A 25778-nucleotide genomic window follows, 5' to 3' on the forward strand; every position below is an offset into this window, starting at 1 on the left:
CAACACTGTACCAAATCCCTTGCTTCTGGAAAGTTCCAGAGCTGAGGCCATTGCTTTTCTGCCAGTGTGAAACTGAGGCTGGCTCTCTCTGGGTTGATTTTTTCCCCCCTCTGCGTTGATTTTTCACAAGTTTATAAACAGAGCTTTTTTCAGAGAACCTTCCCCTAATTTGATTCTTGTTGGTTCTTGTATCCTGTTTCTATTTTTGCAGTATTGTATTTTTAATTTTTATGTAGGATTGTTTTATATTGTGCTTTTTATATGAGTTGCTGAGAATTGTGTTTGACTGGGGCAGCAGGCACATATGTTTCATGAATAAATTATTTATGCAAACCTGAGGTTTCCCCCCCACTTCCCAGGCACCAGCTCTCAGATGTGGGTGTTGCTCATAAAAATGGACATTCGGCAAATGAGCTATTTATAAGAATAGCAAGAAAGTTGATTTTCTGATACATGAAACATGTTTGCTTGCTTATGTAAGGCAGGTTCACTCCTAAAGGGAACCTGGTTTTTTTTTTTAATTTTTTTGGCTAGAAACAAGACGTAAAACTTATAATGTATTTGCATATTCAATTTTCTAGTAGAATACATACTGAGAGGCTGATTTATGTATTTGTCAACACAACTTTAGCTGTGATCTCAGTTGATCAATGACACAGTCATCCAATGTGTCTTAAATTATTGTTGCTAGGTCAAAATAAAATACCAAAATACATTAATAGTGTACGTTACCTTCATCTGATCTCACTAGGGAGTTATACCATTGAACATTTGGGAGCAATTATTTCTAAAGTTTTATTTGTTGTTAAATATTAAATCTGTGGGCAAATTAGGGAATGTATGGAATTCAACATTCTTCAACTTTCATCTGCCTGCTTCCAGGTACACATTCACTGGTATTTATACCTTTGAATCACTTATAAAAATCCTTGCGAGGGGCTTTTGTTTAGAAGGATTTACTTTTCTTCGAGATCCCTGGAACTGGCTTGATTTCAGTGTCATTTTGATGGCGTAAGTACTATCCTTATTTTAAAAACATTATAATGGACTTGAAATTGGCGCAAGAGTGTATCTCATTAAGAGGCATATATTCCCTGGAATAAACAACATTCTGCCAATAGTGAAGTTTGCATTTCAGTAAAAAGGCAAATGCTTACATAATATCGTAATCGTTTCTTTACATTTTAGAAATGCTAATTCCAAGCCCTATTTAAATATTTTATAGGATGTGTTAGGACTTCAGTATCCATAGTTTCCAGTCAGCGTGGCTAAAGGCTGAAGGGCATTAAATAGGGGAATTTTACTGATGGGCATAGTACTGCAAAAGGACAAATGATCTAAATGGCCTTCATGAAAAAACACCGAGTAATTAGCCTAAGCTCTGCCTCAATTCTGAATAACTGTGGTTTAATTCTACAGGTATGTAACAGAATTTGTAAACCTAGGCAATGTTTCAGCTCTTCGAACTTTCAGAGTATTGAGAGCTTTGAAAACTATTTCTGTAATTCCAGGTAAGGAGTGGCTTGACGAAGGGCCAGGCCCCTTGGTATTTCCAGCTGTTTTTTGTGTGTTGTCATTGTGTTTGTGTGTGAACTCCCCTATTACAGATATGTGACAGAGTTTGTGGACCTGGGTAATGTCTCAGCATTGAGAACATTCAGAGTTCTCCGGGCATTGAAAACAATATCAGTCATCCCAGGTGAGAGCTAGGTTAAAACCAGAGGCTGACTTCTTAGTTTCATGGAAGTCACCCACTTTTTTGTAGATAAGTCTTGCTGATCGCTGCTAATGTTACTAAAAGGCAGGAATCAGAAGATCTTTGCCTTTTCAAATGCAACATTTATTTTGATTTGCAAAGTCAGCCTTTGAGTTTTAAAAACAATTGCATGTGACACCTACAAAATGCACAGCTTACATGTTTTATTTTGGTTCTGGGTTTGCTTTGTGTTGATGCTGCTGCATTTATAGATGAGTTTTTCTTTTCTTGCACAATGGAAAGCTTTAATTAATACTATGGCTCCTGTATTGCCATATTTTTTTAAATATTGTTTCAATGTATCATCTTAAACACATTTTAGAAGACTGCCCAAAAACATGGTGAGATTTATTCCTGAGAGAACATAAAAGGACAGGATCCCACTGCATGTTCAGATTTGAATTAAGACTTTACAGGAGTTTTTCAACATTAATGGTTGAAATAAGATTTTGACATACGTCGGATATTCAGTTCCCAGAATTTTTAGCTAGCATGCTGACCCAGATATTCCAGGAATTTCTATCCCAATATGTCCAAGATGTGTGAACAAACTGAAGAAACTTCAAACAAAGTGTGGGATAATTTTTTAAATAAAAATAAATGATAAACAGAGACATATACTTGTTGAATATATTATGCCTGATCTTAGCCAAAAGGCCAAGAAGAAACTATTAATTAAATGTCAAGAGAGTCATGGCCTAGGATCTCACCTCTCTGCTTTCACTTTTTTGGGGAATAATTTAAAAAATGGATTGCCTTAAATGAATGTGCCATTTTTGAACAAAAAAGGGAAGCAGTACATCCCATTTTGTATACCTTATAGAAGGTTTTTCTTCATACATTTTCACAAGTGCTAATGCTGTTCGTAAAGCTTTACTGTTTCACATGGGACATGGCTGTGATTGCATGGCATCTTAAATAGAACGGAAGAACGTCTGACACACTCTGATCAGCGTTTTTGGTCCCCTTTCTGCCTGCAGGCCTGAAGACGATTGTAGGGGCCCTCATTCAATCTGTGAAGAAGCTCTCAGATGTCATGATCCTGACCGTGTTTTGTCTGAGTGTATTTGCACTAATAGGGCTCCAACTTTTCATGGGGAACCTGAGGCATAAATGCCTGATTTGGCCATTGGACAATGCTACTTTTGAAGGAAACATCACTTCTCACTTCAATAGCACAGAGGGAAAAAATGATACATTTGTAAATATAACAGCGACCACTTTTAACTGGGAGGAATACATTGAGGATGAAAGTAAGAATGCTTTAATATAATTGATATACAGAGGAAAAATATAACTATGTATATTATTGGTTGTGTCTAGAACAGGGGTGGGATTCAACCAGTGTTACTACCAGTTTGATGATCACGTTTTGCTGCGTGTATGTGTAATAAACCTTAAGCTGTGCCGCCCAGACAGCTGATAAGTGCTGTGCATGGGTTTGAAAAGCCACTTTTTTACTACTTTTTCAAGCTTAGCTGTGCCACGCAAAGCAGCTGAGGTTGAAAAAGCAGGAAATAAAGGTCAGGTAAGAGCCCAGGCAGGCGGGTGAGCCAAAAAGCAGCAGACACAGAACTGGTTTGGTGTCTGCTGCTCTTCAGAGCTACCGGTTCTATACAGCTGGGCAGAACCGATAAAAGGTCTCAGGAAACAGCAAAATTGTTAAAAATCACCTCGTCTCTTTTCCATTGACTCTAGCATGCTGACATCATTTGACATAATTTTATGCAAGTAAAGCTTGTATTTTAAAAACTCTTAATGTTCTATTGTGAAAAAAAATCACAATGAAGTGATAATGATGAAATTGTATCATGGTGTCATGACCCGAGGTGGTATTCGGCAGGTTCTGACCAGTTCTGGAGAACTGGTAGTGGAAATTTTGAGTAGTTCGGAGAACCAGCAAATATCACCTCTGACTGGAGATTTTACAGTATCCTTCCCCTGCCACGCCCACCAAGCCACGCCCACAGAACTGGTAGTAAAAAAAGTTGAACCCCACCACTGGTCATGACCCATATTATTTGCTCCCTCCTTGAGTCTGAATTTGAATTTACCTTTATTGTCATTGCATTCCACGAATACAATGAAATTTGAAAGCTACTCCAGCTCAGTGCCCCAAACACCACATCACAATCACACTACAGAGTATTTAAAAATTAAAATAATAATAATAATTAAAAACCTAGTCTAAAACCTATCTAAAGCATTTAGTAAGTTAAATAGTTTAAAATGCCACTATATACATAGGACTAGAACACAAATGCACTGTTGGATTCAAGACAATTATTGCCTTGGAAAAGAAACTGTTTCTCAGTCTATTAGTCCTCATTTTAAGACACCTATAGTGTCTCCCTGGTGGTAACAGTTCGAAATATGAATGACCAGGATGAAAACGGTCTGCGGAGATTTTTAGTGCTCTAGAGAGGAGTCTGGTCTTCGCAATCTTTGTAGACATTTAGGAGTTCAACATGGATTTAAAAGATAAATACTTAACTTTTAGGGATTTAATAAAATAATCTCTAAAAAGCTAAAATAATAAATTAGGGATATAATGGTAATTGGTATATACCTCTGATTATTTATCCAGGTGTGTATCCCACTGAATTTCCACCCATTAATAAGGCTAAACGTTCATTTTGTGTGTGTTTATTTTAATGCACATAATTGAAGGGCATCAATTGTCACTGGAAGAAGCATTCACCCTTCCTGTCTATGGAGATTCTCAATCATTCAGGTCATGGCTGTCCCAGAAGTGTTTTTTCCACAAGGCAACTGGACTTTCTTGTTTTGGGGTTTTTTCCCTCTATGAAAACATTTCACTTTTCATCCAAGAAGCCTCTGCAGTTCTAAGGAGGGGAATGGAAGGATTCCCTGGAGGGGAATGGAAGGATTTATATTCTTTGCATCATCTGATCATTAACACTTTGAATGTCCTTTGTCAGCTCTCTGAAAGCCATTGAACCCACTTCTCCTCGAAAAGATCCAACAGGATCTCCTTCATAACAAAGAAGAAAATAACAAATGGAGCAACATTGTCATTTCATACATTGCAGGAATATCTGAAAACTCAGGAAAAATTTTAACCAACACAACATATGTGCCCTCTTTAACCCAGGAATACATTAAGGCAGAAGCTTGTCCAGGGGTGGCATTCAACTGGTGTAACAACCGGTTTGGTGATTTTCAGCGCACGGTACATTTGAAAGTAGCAAGAAAACTTACCTTTTAGTGCAGCCCCGGTGAGTAAAAACAGCTGAGGTGCGGAAAATCCACGCTGCCATGATGATCAGCTCGGCTTTGAACAAAGTAAATATCGGAGAGAATAGCGCAGGGACAGTTCGGTGGGGCCAAATGTTCACTGAACTACCAGTTCGCTAGAACTGGTCTGACCGGCTGAATCCCACCCCAGAGCTTGTCCATCCTAAGGACAAAATACTCAGACACAAACTGAGCAATGTAGTATATGCAGTACAATGAAGTGAAACATGTACAACTGTACATTGGGGAAACAAAACAATCACTTCACAAATGCACAATGACTCTCAGAGAACTAACAACTGGATGAGCTACAAAGAATATAAATCCTTTCATTTTCCTCCAGTCACTTAGAACTGAAGAAGCTTTTTAGATGAGAAGTAAAATGTTTTAAAGAAAAAACCCAAGTTCAATTGCCTTTTATAAAAAAAAGCATCTTAGGGATTTACCCTTCTCATATAGTCAGGATCCCAAGATCTCTCCTGAATTCAGTAGGGCTGCCTCCTAAAACTTGGGCATGGGACTGCAATTTAAGATTACATGGGACTGTTATTTCTTTACACATACAGTGATACACATTTATATATTTGCATCAATTATAATAAAAGTGATAGAAAAAAAGTAATAGCATTTCGAGCAATAGTCCATAATTTCCATAAAAGAGAGTTTTACTCATCACACATTTATAATTAATTGTAGCATTTTGATTTCATACTTCTGATACTTATGGATCTATATTTAATATCAGCAAACAAAAACAGTACTGTACTTGTATTTTCTTTTCTCAATCAGGTCATTTTTATGTTTTGGAAGGACAGCGAGATGCACTTCTTTGTGGTAATAGCACAGACGCTGGGTAAGAATATTTAATAACCCACTGTATTCCATACTATTGTAATGTGGTTAGAAAACATTTAACCTCACATGATTCAGGATCTATAGGAGCTATTCTGTGAGAAGTAGGAAGACTTATAAGCATAAAAGATTATTGTGCATATTAGAATGATCATCCTAATGCGATGTAATTACCTAATAAGATAGTGCTAGCAGAAATTATCACACTCCTAGTTATGTACTGGTAACGGATTTATCCAAATATAAGTGCCCACTCTTATTTATTATTCAAACCAAAATGTTTGGTTCAAGTAATCCAAATGTTTGGTTTAAATAATCCAAAATTATTTAAACCAAAATATTTGTAAAGCACTTTGATAATCAATGGGTTAATTTTTGAAATGTATTTTAAAATTTTAAAAAAATTGTGAGCATATCAAAATTTCTCTAGAAAGATTACTGAATTATTTATCAAGCACTTGGTCTGCCAGAGTTGTTTAAAATAGCACCCTTTTACATCATTCTTATATTTAAAAAAAAAACAAAATAAAGCAAGAGCTTTAAAAAATAGTAGAAAGACAAGAAATGTACATATGTATCTTTCTTTCTTAAATAATTGCCAAGCTAATTTTTGCTTGCCGAGGAATTCAACCAATAGTTAGTTGATTCAGTGTAGTGGTGATGGGGAGTATAATCTCTTGCAACATTATGTTTGGGATTAAAAAAAAAAAGCATCATTGTCTGGCATTATTCGCTATTATTCTAAATTTCATCAAATTATTCCTGTCAACTTTGTTCATTTTCCTATGTTCTTCTTTTGCCTTTCCAAAACAAATTGTGGGACATCGAACAGAAAGCTACACCAAAAGAAGCTAGGCATAAGGGGAAATTGGGAACTTCCCTGAACTGTACTATTCATTTACATCTGGTTTCTCTGAATCCAAGACTTGTGGAACCTTATTTTTGAAGTATATATATTTGAATTCTGATTTTGTACTTTTGTTAATTAGCTGAAACTTCTGATTCTGGCTGATAAACTTCTGCCTATTCAAAAAATGTGTTTTCACAAGTTTTTGCCCCTGCCAAATACGATTAAAAAAACCCTATGTTTGCAAATGTCATTTTATTACACGTGATGCGTAATAAATTTAGAATGTCAAAAGTCATTTATATGGGGTGATATCAATAATAAGCAAGAAAAGCATCAAAAGCAATCACTTGTTGAATTTATTTCCACCTATTATTTAATATTGTGCAAAGCCCTTGCTATACAATAGCATGTTTTGTCAAGAATAAGTGTAACAATACAGTAGCATAATAAAGTGCTAATGTCGGCAGAGGTTGCCAACAAGTATGACCATTATATGAGTATTTAGCTTTGCTATTTTTCATGAATATCTCATTGGTTTACTTTAAATTTGTAGCTGTTTCTGAAGAAGAAAAAATGACCAGGAATTCTAGTTCTGTAAAGGCTAACAATTATTATTCTTTTAGTCATAACCTTTTTATCACCAGGTAAAGGACTAATTTCAGATAGCTTTGACATTAAGAACTGATGTATTTTTTCAGATCAAGCAAGTGCCCTGGTCCAATATTAGAGACATTGGCCACTAGATCAGGTGCCTTTGTATGCTTTACAAAATGCAAAATCTATTTTTGTAATACATACACTAAGACAGCTGTCTTTGAAATTAATGAGCTGTTAATCCTCCATCCTCCATCAAAAGTTAACTAGGTAAAAACTCTGGAGGCTTACAAGATCTAATAAGGAAGAGAAGAGAAAAGAGAAGGGAATTTTAAACCATCCAGGTCAAGGGGTAGGATCTGTCGAATGAAAGCAAATATATGTGTCCCAGGATAATGTTGCAGGATCCAATCTGGGTCTGTCAGTGGGACCAGAGGTTTAGTTTTTCCAAGCTTTCGGACTAATGCTGGAGCCCATCCTCAGGAGTGTGTGGGATCTGTGTCGTTGAAGACCAATCATGACATCTTCTGGCCAACAGGGCTCTTAGTATGAACAGAGCAAGATCGGAGCATGAACTGAGTGTTAGTTATTTAGGACTAAAATGTTCATTGATCTTAGTGAGATTCAAAAGCGCAGCCAAACCCAGTTTCGTATATTCATGCATAATCAGGAACATAATGGAAAATAAATGGTTCAGATTAGAATTAAAGTGTCATTTTGAAAATCTTTGTAAAGTGCAAATAACAATAATACTCAATGCAATTCCTTTTCATAGCCAATGCCCAGAAGGATATGTGTGTATAAAAGCTGGTAGAAACCCCAACTACGGCTACACAAGCTTTGACACCTTCAGCTGGGCCTTCTTATCACTCTTTCGGCTGATGACTCAGGACTTCTGGGAAAATCTTTACCAACTGGTGAGAACAGTCATGAGGCAAGATTAATATGTATGATATTGGAACAAAAGCACCAGTCTTGCTGCTGATTTATTTTAATGTAACTAGCTTTTACATTAGCAACAGAGAGTTGCTACTTATTATGCCTATTTGGTATGTCATTGTAGTTTTATGATTGCAATCATAAAATAGTGATTTTTAATAACTAAAACTGATTTTTTAGAAATCAGGTAGATGAGTTCTTGTTCTGTTTGTTTTACTTTCTTCAACTCACTTTCCCAGACTCTACGTGCTGCTGGCAAAACATACATGATCTTTTTTGTCCTGGTGATTTTCTTGGGTTCTTTCTACCTGATCAACTTGATCCTGGCTGTTGTGGCCATGGCCTATGAAGAGCAGAATCAGGCCACCATGGAAGAAGCTGAGCAGAAAGAGGCAGAGTTCCAGCAGATGCTGGAACAACTGAAAAAACAGCAAGAAGAGGCTCAGGTAGCTTGCTTTTAGAAGATGTTGTTTTGAAATTGCTGAAATGTGGGGGGATGCATTAAGTGCATCTTCCCAGATTTTTATCCCATAGATAATGCATAAAATATAGGATTCATATCAGAATGGCATATTGCTAGCTACCAGAGCCTGGAAGAGATGCAGCCACACTGATTTCATATGCTTCCTCTTCTTTTGTCATATGAGTTGTTTATACTAGACTTTTTTTCCCCCAGAGCTTCTGAGAAGATTAAATCAAAATAGTCTGTAATTAACAATAAGGAGTGTTGTTGCCGTCCATGTAGGGCCATCCCAGTGACATAATACCTCATCTCTGCATTTGCCATTGTGTGCTATCAGGAACATACTAAACAATAATTGCCTGAAGCTGGAGAAAGATGGGGTCTGGTATCAACCCAGAGTAGGATGGACCCCATTAAATGGCTTGTGTGGTGTGTTGTCACCATGGTATATTACTACTTGATTATTTTCTTCTATTAGTTTTATTTTTTACATATGATGTTTTTATATTCCTGTAAACCACCTTGAGTTTCCATGTGCGAATAGGCTGCAATATAATTTTTCCAAATAAATAAAAGTAATGCCCAAGGCAATCCATTCTAACAATTAAATTGTTTGGTTAAAGCACAAACATTTTTTTTAAATGTCCTATTTTTGTGGCCAATCAGTAGTTCTATTTAGGCATCTGCATGATAATTTTGAACAATGTAAAAAGTGGGAATACTTCCTTGCAATTCTCCCATGTTTTCATGTTCTACTTATCCCATCCTTGATTTTTCTAGCTTCACACATTCAACCAAGATCACTAAGAGAATACTGAATTCATATAGGCTTGTTTGTGAGTTCAGATCTCCACATAATCTGCCATCAGGCTTCCAGGTCATAAGTGGCGGTCTACTTGCCACTTATCGTCTCATCTCCCAACTGAATGTGTGGAGCAAGGGTCTTCAAACTTGGTAGTTTAAGACTTGTGGACTTCAACTCTCAGAATTCCTGAGCTAACATGACTGGAGGAGGAATTCTGGGAGTTGAAGTCCACAAGTCTTAAGGCTGTCAAGTTTGAAGCCCCCTGGTGTGGAGGTTGGAGAGAGCTTGTCCTGGACTGGGCAGGAGGTTAATACAACAAATACACACAGTTTCATCTTCTACCTTGTCTGAAGTCCTTAATGGCATAGCTGAACAAGGCTTTTGTAGGGAATAGGGGAAGAATTGTATTTGGTGCGTTCTCTATAGCTAAGGGAAGGTAACAACGGGGCTTTTGCTGATACCATTTTCATATGTGATTGGGATCCCTGACATGACCAAAGTTCATATTCATGTATACATTGGCCGCTCTCATCTCCTGCTGTCAGATATGTGGAAAGCAGTTGATATAAACACTTCAAGAAAATGTAAAAATAATGCAGTAGGTGAAAATAGCTTACCTTGGCATCTGTGAAACTTTCAAAACACAGTAGAAGCAGTAGAGTTACAAACGTTGACATCAGCTGATTCTTGAACAGCTGGTGAAATGGTTGGCTGTATTACCCCCCCCCCCCCAAAAAAACCCACCCAACCCTATGCAGATGTTTTAAGAGGTGATTGTGGGTTAGCAGCCTCTCTGAGCAAGCTAATTTATGCAGAGCGCACTATTAGTCCATCTAGCTCAGCATTATTGACAGTAAGCTCTCCAGGGTTTCGAGCATGGAGACTTTTCTGCCTCTTTAGAAAGGCAAAGGATTGAACTTATCACACAACGCAGATGCTTTGCCAGCCAAGATTTGGCTTCTTAGTCAGAATTTAGGTCCTGGAGCAAAGAGGTCCTAAGTTTTAAAAAAAAAACACCACTTCCTTAATAGCAGGCTTATTAAAAACATTTGGGACTGCTATACTCCCATCTTTGCAGAAAACTGAATTTCCTTTGCAGGATCCAATCTGGGTTGGTCACCAGGATCAGAGGTTTAGTCTTCCGAGCTGCCAGACTCATGCTGGAGCCCATCCTCAGGAAACTTCTCTCATAGAAAGAATGTGCACTGTCTGGGTAACAATCTGCTAGACCGACCCCAATTGGATCCTACAATATTATCCTGGGATAGGTATATTTGCCTTCATTTGTGTATTCCCTTTCTATTTCATTCCGAAGAAGACACATCCATTATTGATGTTAGCATTCAATTTAATTGCTTTGTATCCTTGGAATAATAATGGAATTCTCTACAAGAATGATGAATGTTGTAATCCAAGTAATACCAATTACCTGATAATGTAACACAACAGACAACAGCAGCTGTGGCAGCAGCATCAGTAGCATCAAGAGATTTCAGCGGCGTGGGTGGATTGGGGGAGCTCTTGGAAAGTTCTTCAGAGGCATCTAAATTAAGCTCAAAGAGTGCCAAAGACAGAAGGAACAAAAGGAAGAAAAGGAAGCAGAAGGAGCTCTCGGAAGCAGAAGATAAGGAAGAAGTGGAGAGGTTTCCCAAATCTGAATCGGAAGACAGCATCAGAAGGGGAGGTCGCTTGTCCTATGAAAAGAGAACCTCAACTCACCAGGTATGCTACAGTGTTCATCTAAACCAGGGGTGTCAAACTCGTGGGCCGGATGCATCCCGTGCTGGCCCCATCCCCACCTGGTTTAGCGAAGGGGGGAAAAGTCCCAATACGTCATGTGACGCCACCATGACGCCGCGAGTTTGATATCCCTGATCTAAAGTATGCAGTAGATTCTAATGTATATTTCAGCTCCAAAAATCAGAACAAGGTACATCAGTCCCACATTGATGGAATTTCCTTTTATAAGAACGTGATACATTTTAAGTGTTTAGTTTTTTTTAAAAAATCAAGGACCAGGGCAGGCTATGTATCTAAATGCTGGAGTTGTTTCCTATGGTTTCCACTGAATTTTATTGGGTAAGAGAACAAGTCTGCTGATTCTGGTTTACAATGGGTATCATCTTTTTAAAATTCATAGCCCTGAGTGTTGTTGTTTTTTTTACTGTTTTTCCATATATGTGGTTATCCAATTTGGTAACCATATTATGCAGTCACAAATTCTTCTGTTAATGACAAGAGCCTATTATAGGGAGTGTTTGTTTTCTTTCCAGGTAGGGAAAGAATAGAGATATTGGCGCACTTAGAAAGTCCCCTTCTTCTTTTGCTGCATTTGATGCCATCTGGGATTTTGTTTCCCTTGCTCATTCTTTGGCTCAAAAAGAGGGGCAGGAGGGCTGACTTTGTCATCTGAGAGCCCGGGTTCGAGACCCAAGCTCCACACAACAGGGTGAGCTCCCGTTACTTGCCCCAGCTTCAGCCCACCCATGAAAGCATGTAATTGTGAGTAGATAAATAGTTTGAAAGCATGCAAGTGTGAGTAGATAAATAGGTACCTCCCCTCTTTGGTGGGGAAGGTAACAGCTTTCCAAGTGCTTTTGAGGTATAGTCATTCTGGCCACATGACCACAGAAATTGTCCCCCGAGTAAGAAACGGAGATGACCACCATGCTCTATAGTCAGACACAATTGACAGGGAAACCTTCATCTTTTTCTCTTTGGCTCAGAAGGACCTTAAAACTACTTACAACCAATAAAAAACAATAAAATCAAAATGGACAGTGTGCTGCTTATTGACTTTATATAGGATATGGCAAAATCCTGAGCCCTTCTCATAGTGAAGTGTTTTAAGCCAGGAGATCACAGGATTGTCTGGTTGCTTTTGTGGAAAAATTAGCCAACTTTGTGTCGCTGCCTAGGGAACACCTGAGTTAGGGATTCCTACAGGGAGGCTTCTTCCTTGTCCTCCACAGTGTACTGTAAAAAGAAGAAACCCTTAAAATTAACACTATTTACAGGAAGGGTACAGAACTGATTCCTGAGTAAAAGCCTCACAAAAACAAATCTAATTAACAACCAATAAAGTCTCCCTTGAATCAAATAACTACATGAACCCATCTATGCTATTATCTTTGCAACAATATACAAGTCATTTGCTTATAGCAATAGCATCTAGATTTATATACCGCTTCATAGTGCTTTGTAGTACTCTGAGGAGTCCGAGCCGTTTACAAATGTCAGTATATTGCCCCCAAACAATCTGGGCCTTCATTTTACCGACCTTGGAAGGATGGAAGGCTGAGTCAGTCTTGAGCCAGTCAGAATCGAACTGCTGGCAGTGAGCAGTGAGTTAGCCTGCAATACTGCATTCTAACCACTCCGCCATCATGGCTCCACTTTATAATTTTTTTAAAAAAGGGGGGGGCACAGATAACAGAAAACAGATGATCAGAGTTGGAAGGGATCTTATAGGTCATCTAGTCCAACCCCCCACCCAAGCAGGAGACCCTATACCATTTGTGACAAATGGGAGTCCAATCTCTTCTTAAAGGTCTCAAGTGATGGTGCTCCCACAACTTCCGAGGGCAAGCTGTTCCATTGGTTGATTGTTCTCACTGTGGTGGCAGATACATTGCTGGTAAAAAATCAGTAAGCAAATCTTGATTAGGAAATTACTTTATTTCAGTCTTAGACTGAAGTAGATCTTGCATTAGCAGAAGAAAAATAATTACAAACATAAGAACAAAATGCATTATGAATGTAAACATGTAAAAACATTAGTTATTTATTCAGTGCCTTCAACTTGGTTTTTGATTCCTGGTGACTTCCTTGTACCAGTTCCTGCAGTTTTCTTGGCAAGTGTTTTTCAGAAATGGTTTACCCTTGTCTACTTTCTAGGGGCTGAGAGTGAGTATCCCAAGATCTCCAATTTGGCTTTGTGTCAAAGGGGAGATTAGAACGCATGGTGTCTCAGTTTCTAGCTTGATGCCTTAACCACAATACCAAACTGGCCCTAAAGTCTAAAGTACAGCAACAGGATTGGATTTAAACTTATGGCTCAACCTTTATATCACCTATTATGTCATTTGTTTATTAATAATTCCATTCAAAGAAATATATTTTTCTGCCTTATAAGTGATGGCTAGATTTGAATCAGATAAAAGAATGATTACAATGTGCGGGATCTACCTACGTAGTTTGTTAAAAGAGGTGTTATTATGAATCCTTATAAAAGGAACAATATGATCAAGCATGTGCAACTGACTCAGCCAGACCAGGACAGATAAGTGCATAATCATACAAAATGTGAGGCACTTGTATAAAAATACATGGCAGCCTCTTCAGGAGAGGTCTTAGAAAAGAAAGAAGCCAGACCAAAGATAATAATAAAGTTATAAACAAAATAAACAAAGAAAATAATGAAGCTTGGGTTGTTCTGCTAAAATAATTTTGTTCATCAGTATTCAAGTGCTGTGTTTTATTTCCTTGGCCTTTAGCTATTCCATGGATACATGGATAGTTTTGTTTCAAGAGAGAGTTTATCTACCTGGAATGATGTTGTTTATATAAAGTTGGGATAGGATAACTTTCTGGTCCATATTATAGCTTTAGCCCAAAATATACTTTCTCTTGCCAAACAGGGCTTCTAGGAAAATGAAATTGGCCAAAAATTTGCCCTCAGAAATTTAGGTTGTATTTTCCCCAAATATAGAAATCTTTATAGACAAGAGTCTTCACACCAAATAAAAGATTTGCAATATTTAATCCTTAAAACTTTCCAGAAGCCATGGGTATAAACCGGCCTCCTATTTGAATTTCAAAAACAAAAATTTAAAGAGTATCAGATCTTTGTATCAGCCTTTGTGGGATTTGGGCTACTCATGAGCTTGTGTGCCATGAAATACCTCTAATTTCTAACTTGCACTACAGTGTGGATTCCGAGTTGCCATTTGTGTCTGATCCTTTAAAAAAAAAAGACCTTAAAAAACCCTTAACTTTAGTTTTGTGCAATTTATGTTAAATCTTCCTCATTATGAAGGGCTGTGATGCTTTCATATCCTACCACCAAGAAGGAAAGAGCAGCAGTATTGCCTTCCTAAAATAAAACAGGAATTGATCTGGTGAGATGAGAAGAGTGGGAATTGGGGATTTCAAGTGCTTGGTTTATAGAATTTAAGTAAATACTGCCTGCAAAGAGGACCAATAGACTGTTTCCTCCACATTTATTTATTTAATATTGATTTATCAAACTTATATGCCCCCCCACCATCTCATCCAAGGTGATTCTAAGCAGCTTATGGACATTAAATAAAATATAGTACAAAACATTAAGACGATAAATAGAGATCATATTGATGAATACTTGGTATTAAGTGTACTTGGGCATTGCAATGGATTCTCTAAAATCTAAAAGATGGTTGTCTGATAAAAATTTGCCTGAAAAAGTTACTTTTTCTTGTAACTTGGGCAATTATGTCTATCTTTTCCTTAAAAGAGCACTTAAGTACTAACATTGATGAGTACAAATATCTAAATAAATTTGTTAGTTTAGCATCTTAAATTCACATTAAAAATATTGAACCAAGAAATTTGTAAATGTTTGCATACTGCAGTTGCAGTGATCATTGTGAATCTAAACTACTGAAAAGAAATTCAAATATAGGAACAATAATATATGAATTGTTTGTGTGTGTGTGTGTGTGGTTTCTTCTGACATTGGTGATGACTTTATTAATTCATGAATGCTACTAATGAAATATGCAGGGAAGAAGCAAACGTTTCCCTTAAGGATTTCTTGTAGTGCAATTAAATAAAAGGATAAGCAGCAAAAATTGATTTTTTCCTGCTCTCAATGTCAAAATCACCACTTCAGTCTCCTGTGGCTGCTGAAAGCATTTATTGATGAAGCAGCATGATTAATAAATGGTGGATTAATTGCAGTTGTTTAGTTAAATAGATATAGCCATTGGGTTGCCTCCGTAACTGTATACAACAGCTGGCTGATCAATATGCCTTTTTTGGCGTTGGAAAACATTTCCTTATATTTGAAGTGTACCACTCGAGGCAGACAGAGGATGAATGGAAGAATATGTGACCCATTGTTCTTCTCATGTTGTCTTGTAGAACAGATCAGAACTAGATATCTTAATTTGTAAGAAGGCATATCAAAGATGAGGTTGTAGAATAATGTCATTTATTTCTTTAATTTATAACTTTTCCTGAAAGATAACTATCAGGTAAGCTACTCATCTACTAATAACTCCCAAGAATAAACCTGGTTTGGTTTATGTTCTGTTTTGCCTCCCTTACAGTCTTTGCTGAGCTTTCGTGGCTCCCTGTTTTCCCCACGGCGCAACAGCAGAACGAGTATTTTCAGCTTCCGAGGGAGAGCAAAAGATATCGGGTCAGAGAATGACTTTGCTGATGATGAACATAGTACTCTTGAAGACAATGAGAGCAGGAGAGATTCTCTCTTTGTTCCGAACAGACAAACAAGTGAGCGTCGCAACAGTACTACCAGTCAAATGAGCCTGTCATCAAAGATGGTGCCAGTGCTTCCTGCCAACGGGAAGATGCACAGCACAGTGGATTGCAATGGTGTTGTTTCCTTAATGGGAGGACCGCCTGCACTCCCTTCACCTACTGGACAATTTTTACCAGAGGTGATTAAACTACATTTGTTGTATTTGACCTTGTCTGAAATACTTACTTGTTAAGGTATTTCTGGATTATTTTCATCTTAAGATACTTAGGTCTATATTGCCTGAGGGTGAGTCTGATTAACAGGGGTCAATCAGACCTCTAATCAGTTTAAAAAAAAATCCTCTTTGAGAGTTGGGACATTTCAAGGAAAAGGTACAGAGGGATAGATAATTAATAAGAAATTAATCTTAGGTGAGCAGTAGCTCTACTTGTGCAGTCACTTCATCTGATTCTTCTGTTTCCTATCCTGGCACACCTTAATAGGTGTGATGATAAATATTTGACAGCCTCAGAGTAATTTTTGTGTGCTCTTTCATTAAAACCTGCAACATACTTTCATAAAAGTTTAATTATTTTGTGACTTATTTTCAGACTATAGTGAAGAGATTTATCATAAAGCTTTAAACCAAGTATGTCAAACTCAAGGCCCATGGCCGGATTCAGCCTGTGAGGTGCTTAGATCTGACCTGTGGGGCCACCCTGGAAACAGTGAAGAAGCAGGCTGCAGTGCCTCTGCCAAGGAAAATGGAGCTTGGGAGAGCTGCACACAGCCTATCCAGGCTCCATTTCTGGCTCTGGTGGCCTCCTGCAGCCCTCTACCAGCAAAAATGGAGCTCGGGGAGGCCATGTGTGGTGCCCCCGAGCTCCATTTTCACTAGCAGATGGCTGCAGGAAGCTGTCGTGGCCAAAAATGGAGCCTCAATAGGTGAGGTCGAGCTGGCCACATCCCCAACCACACACCCCTGGTCCCCCAAGATCAAACACAACCCTGATGTGGCCCTCAATGAAATTTAGTTTGACACACCTGTTTTAAACTGAAAGATTAGTCTGAAACCATTTTGTGCGACACAAGAAAAAAAAATCTTTAAATCAACTGTAGGAAACATCTTACTTCCGCTAACACATAATAAATTATCTGTCTAATAGCAGGAACTGGGACACACAGATAAGATCTAGGTTTTTTTCTAGCAAAGTTTTCCCCTCCCCTTAAGGTTACATAAGTACCAAGAACAGACCAACACTCAACCTGTCTCTCACTCCTGCAATAAATTAAAATGAAAATAATTTTTTTCAGGGTACAACAACTGAAACAGAAATAAGAAAAAGAAGATTAAGCTCTTATCAAATTTCTATGGAGCTGATGGAAGAATCTGCAGCAAGGCAGAGAGCCATGAGTATAGCCAGTATCCTTACAAATACTATGGAAGGTATGGTAGAATGTGAAGTCATTGTTTTTAATGTAAAGTGATATCACTCTGATTTCATTCTCTCAAATGGAAGCCGTTTTACTGCTGAAATCTTAGGCATATATTTTAATAGGATTTTTTTTTTCTTTTTGTGTCCCATCCATGAGGTGGGAAGGATGGTAGCAGAGAAGGTGGAATATAGGGACGTAGTAGGTAGCTAGAATTCAAGCAAAGGTCAACCTGAATATTTAAAGGTCAGCTAATGTGCATGGAATCAAGTGATTATTTTAAAAAAGAGCATATTAATGCAACAATTTAAAATGCTCTATGACTCTGGACTCAAAAGTAATATATTTGCAACTCTTTGGTTGCAGTAATTTTATCTCTGTGTTTGGTTACTGTTCTTAGCCACACAGAATCATAAGTAACAAGGTATGCATAAATTTAATCAATTCATTCAAATGAGTAGGTCAGATAAAACAATGAAGAGCACTCCGTGATCTAAGTGTGCTGATTTTTCTACTTTCCACTGAAAAATTAAAGTCTTCCTTCATTCTCCCCTAGCGTTTACTGGTTTAACTGCAGCAAATTCTTATGGTGAAGAATAAGACTTAATTGCAGCTAAGACAATAGGTAGGAGTAACTGGTAGTAAGAGTCTTATCTGTTTCATTTAAAGTGTCCTGTGTCAGAATTAATTCTGAAGACTGTGTGAAAGCATGTTTAGTTATAAGAATACATGTTTCTGTGGATCCTTGTTGTTCCCTGAGCTTGGTTGTTTGCTTGCAGGCATTTCATTACCTTACTGTGTAACATGAAATGTCTGCAACCAAACAAGCTCAGACTGCACCAAGGCCTCCATGGTTCAACCCTGAGCCACATAACAAGCTCTTCTTTTGCTAGATCAGCTGTGTAAATACATTAGTAAGTAGTAAGGGATGTGGTGACTCAGTGGCTAAGATGCTGAGCTTGTCGATCAGAAAGATTGTCAGTTCAGCGGTTCGAATCCCTAGCGCCGCATAACGGAGTGAGCTCCCATTACTTGTCCCAGCTTCTGCCAACCTAGTAGTTCAAAAGCATGTAAAAATGCAAGTAGAAAAATAGGGACCACTTTGGTGGGAAGGTAACAGTGTTCCATGCACCTTCGGCATTTAGTCATTTAGCCGGCCACATGACCACGGAGATGTCTTTGGACAGCGCTGACTCTTCAGCTTTGTAATGGAGGTGAGCACGGCCCCTTAGAGTCGGAAACCACTAGCATGTATGTGTGAGGGGAACCTTTACCTTTACCTTAATAAAACATATTTTTACCGTGCATTCTTAATTTTACAAGTAGCTTACCAGAAAACTGCAGAGCACGGAATACATTAAATTGAAGAGGCTAACGCATCTCTTTTATCAATCTCCAGAACTTGAAGAATCTCGGCAGAAGTGTCCACCGTGCTGGTATAGATTCGCAAATGTTTTCTTGATCTGGGATTGCTGGAGCCCTTGGTTAAAAGTAAAGCACATTGTGAATTTGATAGTGATGGATCCATTTGTCGATCTTGCCATCACTATTTGCATAGTTTTGAATACACTGTTCATGGCCATGGAACATTATCCAATGACTTCTGATTTCTACCAAGTACTTTCAGTGGGAAATCTGGTACGTATTTCGCAAGCAGGATTTAAAATATCTGTATCTCATATGTGGGTGTTCAGCATCTTTAGGTAGGAATTGTTAAGACAGTGTGCGGTACAATTTGCAAGGATTTTAAAATATTAAAGCTTAAAAACTGAAGCCAATGCAAAAAAACACCAGTAAAACATTTAATTTTAAACAAACTTAAAGAGCCAGGAAAATTTCATGGCCTCCAAAGTTAATTAATTGGGTATTAAGTTTATTAATTTTTCTGCTAAGCTTTGGCTTATATTATAGCCCCACAACTGTTCTGGTCCTGTTTCAGAACTGCTGGTTTCATTTGTGAAAAGGTAAATTTTTCTTGCTATAGTCATGAAATTCATGGGGAAAAGAAGCTATTGTATGAGGGGAAAATACAGTGGCTGTCTCTTAAATTGGATCAGAAAAACACACTCTTCATTTTTTTTTTCCTTGATTGATTTAATTGAGAATGTGCCATCACGTTAGTGCCGACTCTTAGCAACGACATAGATAGATTTTTCTCCATGACGACCTGTCCCTAGAATGATCTTTCAGGTCTTCTTACAATGTACTCATCTCCACTATAATTGAGTCCATCTGTCTTGCTGCTCCTCCTCTTCTTTTCTTTTCTTCCACGTTTCCCAGCATTAGACCTTTCTCTAGCTTTCATAGCAATATCATTTAGGCTTATACACTGCCCCAGAGCACTTTCAGCACCCTTCGGGTAGTTTACAGTGTAAGCATTATTTGCATATTTGTCCTCAACAATCTGAATTTTCATTTTACCAACCTCAGAAGGGTGGAAGGCTGAGTCGATTTGAGCCAGAGGTGGTATTCAGCAGATTCTGACCAGTTCTGGAGAACTGGTAGCAGAAATTTTGAGTAGTTCAGAGAATCATCAAATAGCAACCTCTGACTGGCCCCAACCCCATCTAGTCTCTGCCTCCCGAGTCCTAGCTGATCGGCTGGGTCTTCTTTGGTTGCCCTGCACAAGAGAATGGAGCTGGAAAGCAGGTTATTGGGGTGGGGAGGGAATGGGATTTTGCAGTATCCTTCTCCTGGAGTGAGGTGGAAATGGAGATTTTACTGTATCTTTCCCCTGCCACGTTCACCAAGCCATGCCCACCAAGCCAAGCCATGCCCACCAAGCTATGCCCACAGAACCAGTAGTAAAAATTTTTGAATCCCACCATTGATTTGAGCCTTGTCAGGATCCAACTTCAGGTTGTGGGCAGCATTTGCCTGCAATACTGCACTTTAACCACTGCACCACCAGGGTTCCTCATATAATGTGTCCAAAATAAGCTAATTTTAGCCTGATAATTTGTACCGTGAGGGAGTACTGTTGAGCTGATTTGTTCGACCCATTTATTTATTTATTTTCCATTCTCAGAAGTCTTCTCCAATATCAAAGTTCAAAATCATCAATATGTTCTCCTTCAAACTCCAAGTTTCAGGAATATAGAATGTCACAGAGAATACTTGTGTATATAAAAGAGTCACTATTAGAGAGATGGGCAGTTACATAAATGCAGTCATTAAATAAAAAATAATGATACGTGGTGAAGACCTTGCAAGAGGAGGTGAAGAAATGCTGCCGCCCAGTGAATGGTCAGATAAGGGTAGCGTAACCCGCAACTGCATAGTAGGTGGAGGAAGAGGCTCAGAAGTTCTTGATCTGTAAAGGTGGGAGCAGGAGAATTCTTCTTTCAGATCTGCGAGATTCTATTAGCTCTACAGTTAAGTATGATTAGTTTATCTGGTCACGTTTTCTGTCTGGTCTGCCTGGTAAGGCTGACAGTCTCCTGTTCTGATCTTTGTAGGTATAGCCAAATATGGTTTCCCAGGCCTCGGCATGCATACTTTCCAATGAAACAGACCAAGACAGGAAGATCATTTTGTTACAATTTATTTAGAATGTTCTGACTAAAAAGGATTCCTCTCATTCAAATAGGGAACCTCGAGACCCAGCTTTCAGTCCTTTTTATAATTAATACATCACAGGAAATGACAAGAGAAAAGTTGATTGGACAGGACAAAAATAACCCCTCCTTTGCATGGAAAAATCATGTGACAACCCACATGACCATTTAAATGAGGAAAGCAAGGGTGTAAAATTTAAGACGTTAATGAGGGGGAAAAGGTCATAAAGTTGTTTGGAGTTCACAGAGACAAACCAGGTATCAATTAGTGCTAATTTGTTTTCTCTTGTCAGAAGACAAACTCCAGACATCCCATCCTATCCTGATCTGGGGAACAAAGAAGGTTTTTTATCTTGAAATTTAGGAATGTTAGAAGTTGTCAATCAAAGCACTAACATCATCTAAAAAGAGAGAAAAATAAGACAAATTAAAATACAATATAATTGTTAGTTAGCAAGTAAAACAATACTACGAAGTCCACGTTGTTGGTATTACAAAGCGCATCCTGTGTGGCCCCTCAAGAACCATAATGTAATCTGGATATTTTTCTCAGAGGCCTTCATGGCTGCTTTCTATATGTTGGTCTATAGCATATTTTTTGTTTGTTTGTTGCTTTGGGTGGTTGATCCTAAAAATCAGAAGCTATCAACCTTTGAATTGATATCTTCATTGTTAGGTCGAAGGCTGATTATTTCCATTCAGTCATTAGTATGGTTTTCTTCATTGTTTAAGTTTTGTCCATTTTTTTTCACTGCGCTCCTTGACTTTTATTGCTGCATGTAACAGATCTTGTATATTTTCAGCTTATCCAAATAGCACTGTCAGCATATTATTAATATTTCCTTCTCCAATTTTAAAACCATGACCATTTTTTTACAATGTTCTACAATACATTTTGAAAATATTATTTCAAATTTAAATTAGACCTCATAAAAATGCCGGATGTTATCCAATGATTGCAAAGAAGGGTGTATGAGAGCAGAGTATTGCTTATCCTAGGTCAGGGGTGTCAAACGTGATTTCATTGAGGGCCACATCAGTGTTGTGCTTGACCTTGGGGGGCTGGGGTGGACGTGGCCAGCTTGACATCACTCATGTTGGTGGTGCCTGTGGAGGCCTGAGCATTCTGCCAGCTAAAACAGGCTCCCGAGGTCCGTTTTTGGCTACAATGGTCTCCTACAACCCTCTGCCAGAAAAAACACAGCTTGGGCGGCCCGGGCTCCATTTTTGCTGGCAGAGGCACTGTGGGCCAGTCCTTCACTATTTTCAGGGCAGCCTCACGGGCCAGATCTAAGCACTACAAGGGCTGGATCCAGCCTCTGGGCCTTGAGTTTGATACCCCTGTCCTCACTTGTTCCAATTGATTGCAGAGGATATGCTTTACAGATACAGTAGCCTTCAATTTAAAATCCATTGCTTAGCAATTGTTCAAAATTACAACCTATCTGAAAAAGAGGACTTACAACCCAGACCCAAAGTTCTGACAGTCTTCCTCCCCCGGTCATGTGACCAGACTTTGGGTAATTGACCAACACAGCCCTATTTAAGGCCATTTGCAGAATCCCACAGTCACATGACTGCATTTTACAATGGTTTTGCTGAAAACTGCACCGATAGCGAATCATTGCAAAATGATAGCCACAAAAAGTTATAAAATCGTGCTTTATGACTGTTACAGCTCACAGTCATAACGGGCAACTTCAATTATGATTTTAATTCAAGGAGTCTCTGTAATGCATTAGTAGTAGTATGCCAAGGGATGCTGAGGAAGCAATGCAGAACAGTCTTAAACTAAAGTGTCCTACTCATTAAGGGGCAAGATTATTGCTTGAAATTGTCCTGAAGTTGCCAGTGTAATGAAATTTCATTGGCAGTTTTCCTTTGTAAGGAAGAGCAGTGGGAAATGACTACACAAAGCTCTTAAGTAGATGATTCCTTTTACATGAAGTCTACTATTACATTCAGTATGATTAGTAATATTGTTTGACAATATTATGCAATCTTAAATATAGCTAAGCTTCTTAATAGAGATCATTTTAAGAAACATTAAGGTTTATCCTATACATAATTCTATAAGCTGATTTAGTGGTACCATCTTTGTCCACTTGTAAAATTCTAATGCTAGAAACTTTCTGAACCATATTGTAATGTCAGAACTACTTAACTTCTTCAACTTATCTGAGAGACTCATATTTCTGAAAGTACTTTTAAAAATTGTTCAATGTAATATTGCTGCGTTAATATTGGAGAGAAAACAGTAATCAGAAATAACAATTGAGTTATTGTTAATAAGTTAATTTATTCACTCTTGAAACTCACAATATGTTTTTATTAGCAAATGTCACTCTTTTAATTTTATTTAATTTAAGCCAGAGATTTGAAAATGTCCAAGATATTAACTTCTATAGCCAGAAATCATATGTTCATGCCAAAACTTCATGACAATATGTGGAAGATGAAGCCAGGTAGCAGACATAGAGCTTAATACCATTTATAGATCCATATTTCTGATCTATAAAGATTGCAAATGTATAGTGTACATTTAATGAAAGGCATAGGTTTTTTCCACAGTCATCTTGATGATCTGGAGAACATGGTGTTGCTCTTTCCTGGATTACGCTCTAGACTACAGCACAGCGGGTTATTCTACAGCTTTCTGCTATTTTATAGAACAGACGGCAGGCAAGGCCTAAAACCCTATCCTTTCAAACGGTGCCCTTGAAATTCAGCAACCAAATAGGATTTCCTGCTGAACAGTTCTTGTTCTTGATTATTTTCAGTGCAGAAAAGAAAACAGAAAGTTAAAAAAAAAAACTGCATAGGCTTATCACATCAAGAAAAAAACAAAGCAATAAGAACCCTAAAGGACAAAAAAAAACCTTGACTATAAGCCCTGCCTCTCTCATTTTTAAAAACAGCTCTAAGTCACTGTTCTGCCACCAAGGCCTTATCTATACCTCAGACTTTTGTCCATTGAAAAATGTCTATTCTTCTTGACTGAGAAACAGATCTGGATGTCTTGTAGATATCAACAGTAGAGTATTCTTAAATCCCTAGAATTTGATACGGTAATTAGGCATACATTTTGGTGAGGGCTTCAGTCAGAGCATTTTAGGAAAGCAGAATACAGTGCAGTATGTTATTAGAAATGTATTTAAGGGGAAATTTCTTCTAGTTTAGTATTTTTCCAACTTGGCAATTTGAATATGCGTGCTATATGCTGTTGGGGGGTTTCTGGGGTTGGAGTCCACACGTCTTAAAGTTGCCAAATTTGAAAAGCACTGTTCTGCACTGTATTGGCCATTGCTCATATGACTACCTCAGCAGTGTGCAGAGATGACAAAAGCATGTTCAGGAAAGCATGTAAAAACTGCCTTCATGCTGTATGGATTTCATGCATAATGTGCTCCTTGCTCTTGGAATTTAAAGCTTCAAGAATGTTACCCTATTCATCTGTTAACCTTGTTTTCTTTATTTGTGCCTGAAATTAATATACTTATTTTTATTCCCTAGATTTGTGCTTAGCAGTTGACTATATTTATTTAGGGTATGGCATGTCAGTACATGGATTAGCAATATATGTTAACATTTCACCTAGATTACTAAAACACAATAAAATGTAAATGTTAAAAAGATTTTTGTTCGAATACCAATGTCTAGGCCATCTAACCACTGAAGCACATCATCACTTATATTTAAAAAATAAAATACTGGACTGGTATATGCCCTCATCTTATAGCCAGTCACAATGGGATCTACAATTTGACGTGGGACCCTGAAGTCACACTGAGAGGAGGATACTATGCCCCATTTATAGAGAGATTTCCGGCAGACACCATATGAGGTGCAAATCCTATTCAGGATTGTCCATTGCTGGTGTGGTAGTTCAAAGCCTGGCATCTTTTTCATGGGCTCATTTATATTCTTATGTCTGGGTGTTCAGCAGCCCATTTGGCTTTCCATTGGGAATCAATCTTAAAGTTATTGGGCAAATGTTGTGCAAGTGCTAGTGAGAGCTTTCTGGATTTGAGTCTTCCAGTTGATAAATGAGGGATGTTGGCAATACACTGATTGGAATGAGTTATTTACTATAGTTATTGACTATAATGAATAAATTTCTCTTTATTCAACTAACACTACAGTGAAGTATGATGATTAACTTCTATAAAACATAAAGCAAATAATATTAAACCCAAGTTATTTTTTAATAAGAAATTAAATAATAGATTTCTTTTAATCTAATAAATTATTTCATCATCATCTAAAATCTCTGCAGAAATTAAAATTTTAAAAAAGGATGAAGATATGCTGTGGAAGGGAGTTAACATTTTAAACCTACTTTTCTGTATATAATGCAATTCAGAGAACATAGGTAATACTCCTCCCTCCTGTTTTCCCTACTACAACAACTGGCCTAAACTCACCCAACTGGCCTAGAACTCACATTTGCTTCTCTCTCTCTCTCCTCCTCCCTCCCTTTCCCTCCTTCCATCTATCCTGTTTATATCTTCAGAGTTCAACGCAGAGTATCTCAAACCTTTAAGAAAGGTTAGATTGGGCCAGAGTCATTTTTCTGTGTTTTATTGCTAACAAGGAGTTTTTCTACCCTACACAATAGTAACACCCTTGGAATGTGAGATACATAGACATAAAAGGCTTAAGAAAAGAGTCCTCTGTTGAAATTACATATTAAAAGCATATGTATTTGGTTTGAAAGCATTTAAACCTGTGTTTTAGTATCTCTGCAATGCTTTACCTCTATAGCAGGGGTGTCAAACTGGCGGCCTGCAGGCCAGATGTGTCATGC

At 37.9% G+C, this 25778-nt stretch overlaps 1 protein-coding gene across 2 annotated transcripts in view; it reads left to right on the forward strand.

Moving 5' to 3' along the window:
- Window positions 1–25778, forward strand: part of LOC113434113 (sodium channel protein type 2 subunit alpha) — an 86840-nt gene that overhangs the window by 19824 nt on the left and 41238 nt on the right. For both annotated transcript variants that reach the window (XM_026697124.2, XM_087920032.1), the window contains 10 exons: window positions 883–1011; window positions 1608–1699; window positions 2737–3009; window positions 5804–5867; window positions 8086–8227; window positions 8489–8695; window positions 10967–11239; window positions 15829–16179; window positions 17295–17427; window positions 18814–19052. In XM_026697124.2, coding sequence (XP_026552909.1) covers window positions 883–1011; window positions 1608–1699; window positions 2737–3009; window positions 5804–5867; window positions 8086–8227; window positions 8489–8695; window positions 10967–11239; window positions 15829–16179; window positions 17295–17427; window positions 18814–19052 — 1903 coding nt within the window. The remainder of the gene's footprint in view (window positions 1–882; window positions 1012–1607; window positions 1700–2736; window positions 3010–5803; window positions 5868–8085; window positions 8228–8488; window positions 8696–10966; window positions 11240–15828; window positions 16180–17294; window positions 17428–18813; window positions 19053–25778) is intronic.

This window comes from Pseudonaja textilis, chromosome 1 (genome assembly GCF_049901715.1).
Source record: "Pseudonaja textilis isolate UNSWEBS1 chromosome 1, rPseTex1.2, whole genome shotgun sequence".
In the NCBI taxonomy this organism is placed as follows: Eukaryota; Metazoa; Chordata; class Lepidosauria; order Squamata; family Elapidae; genus Pseudonaja; species Pseudonaja textilis.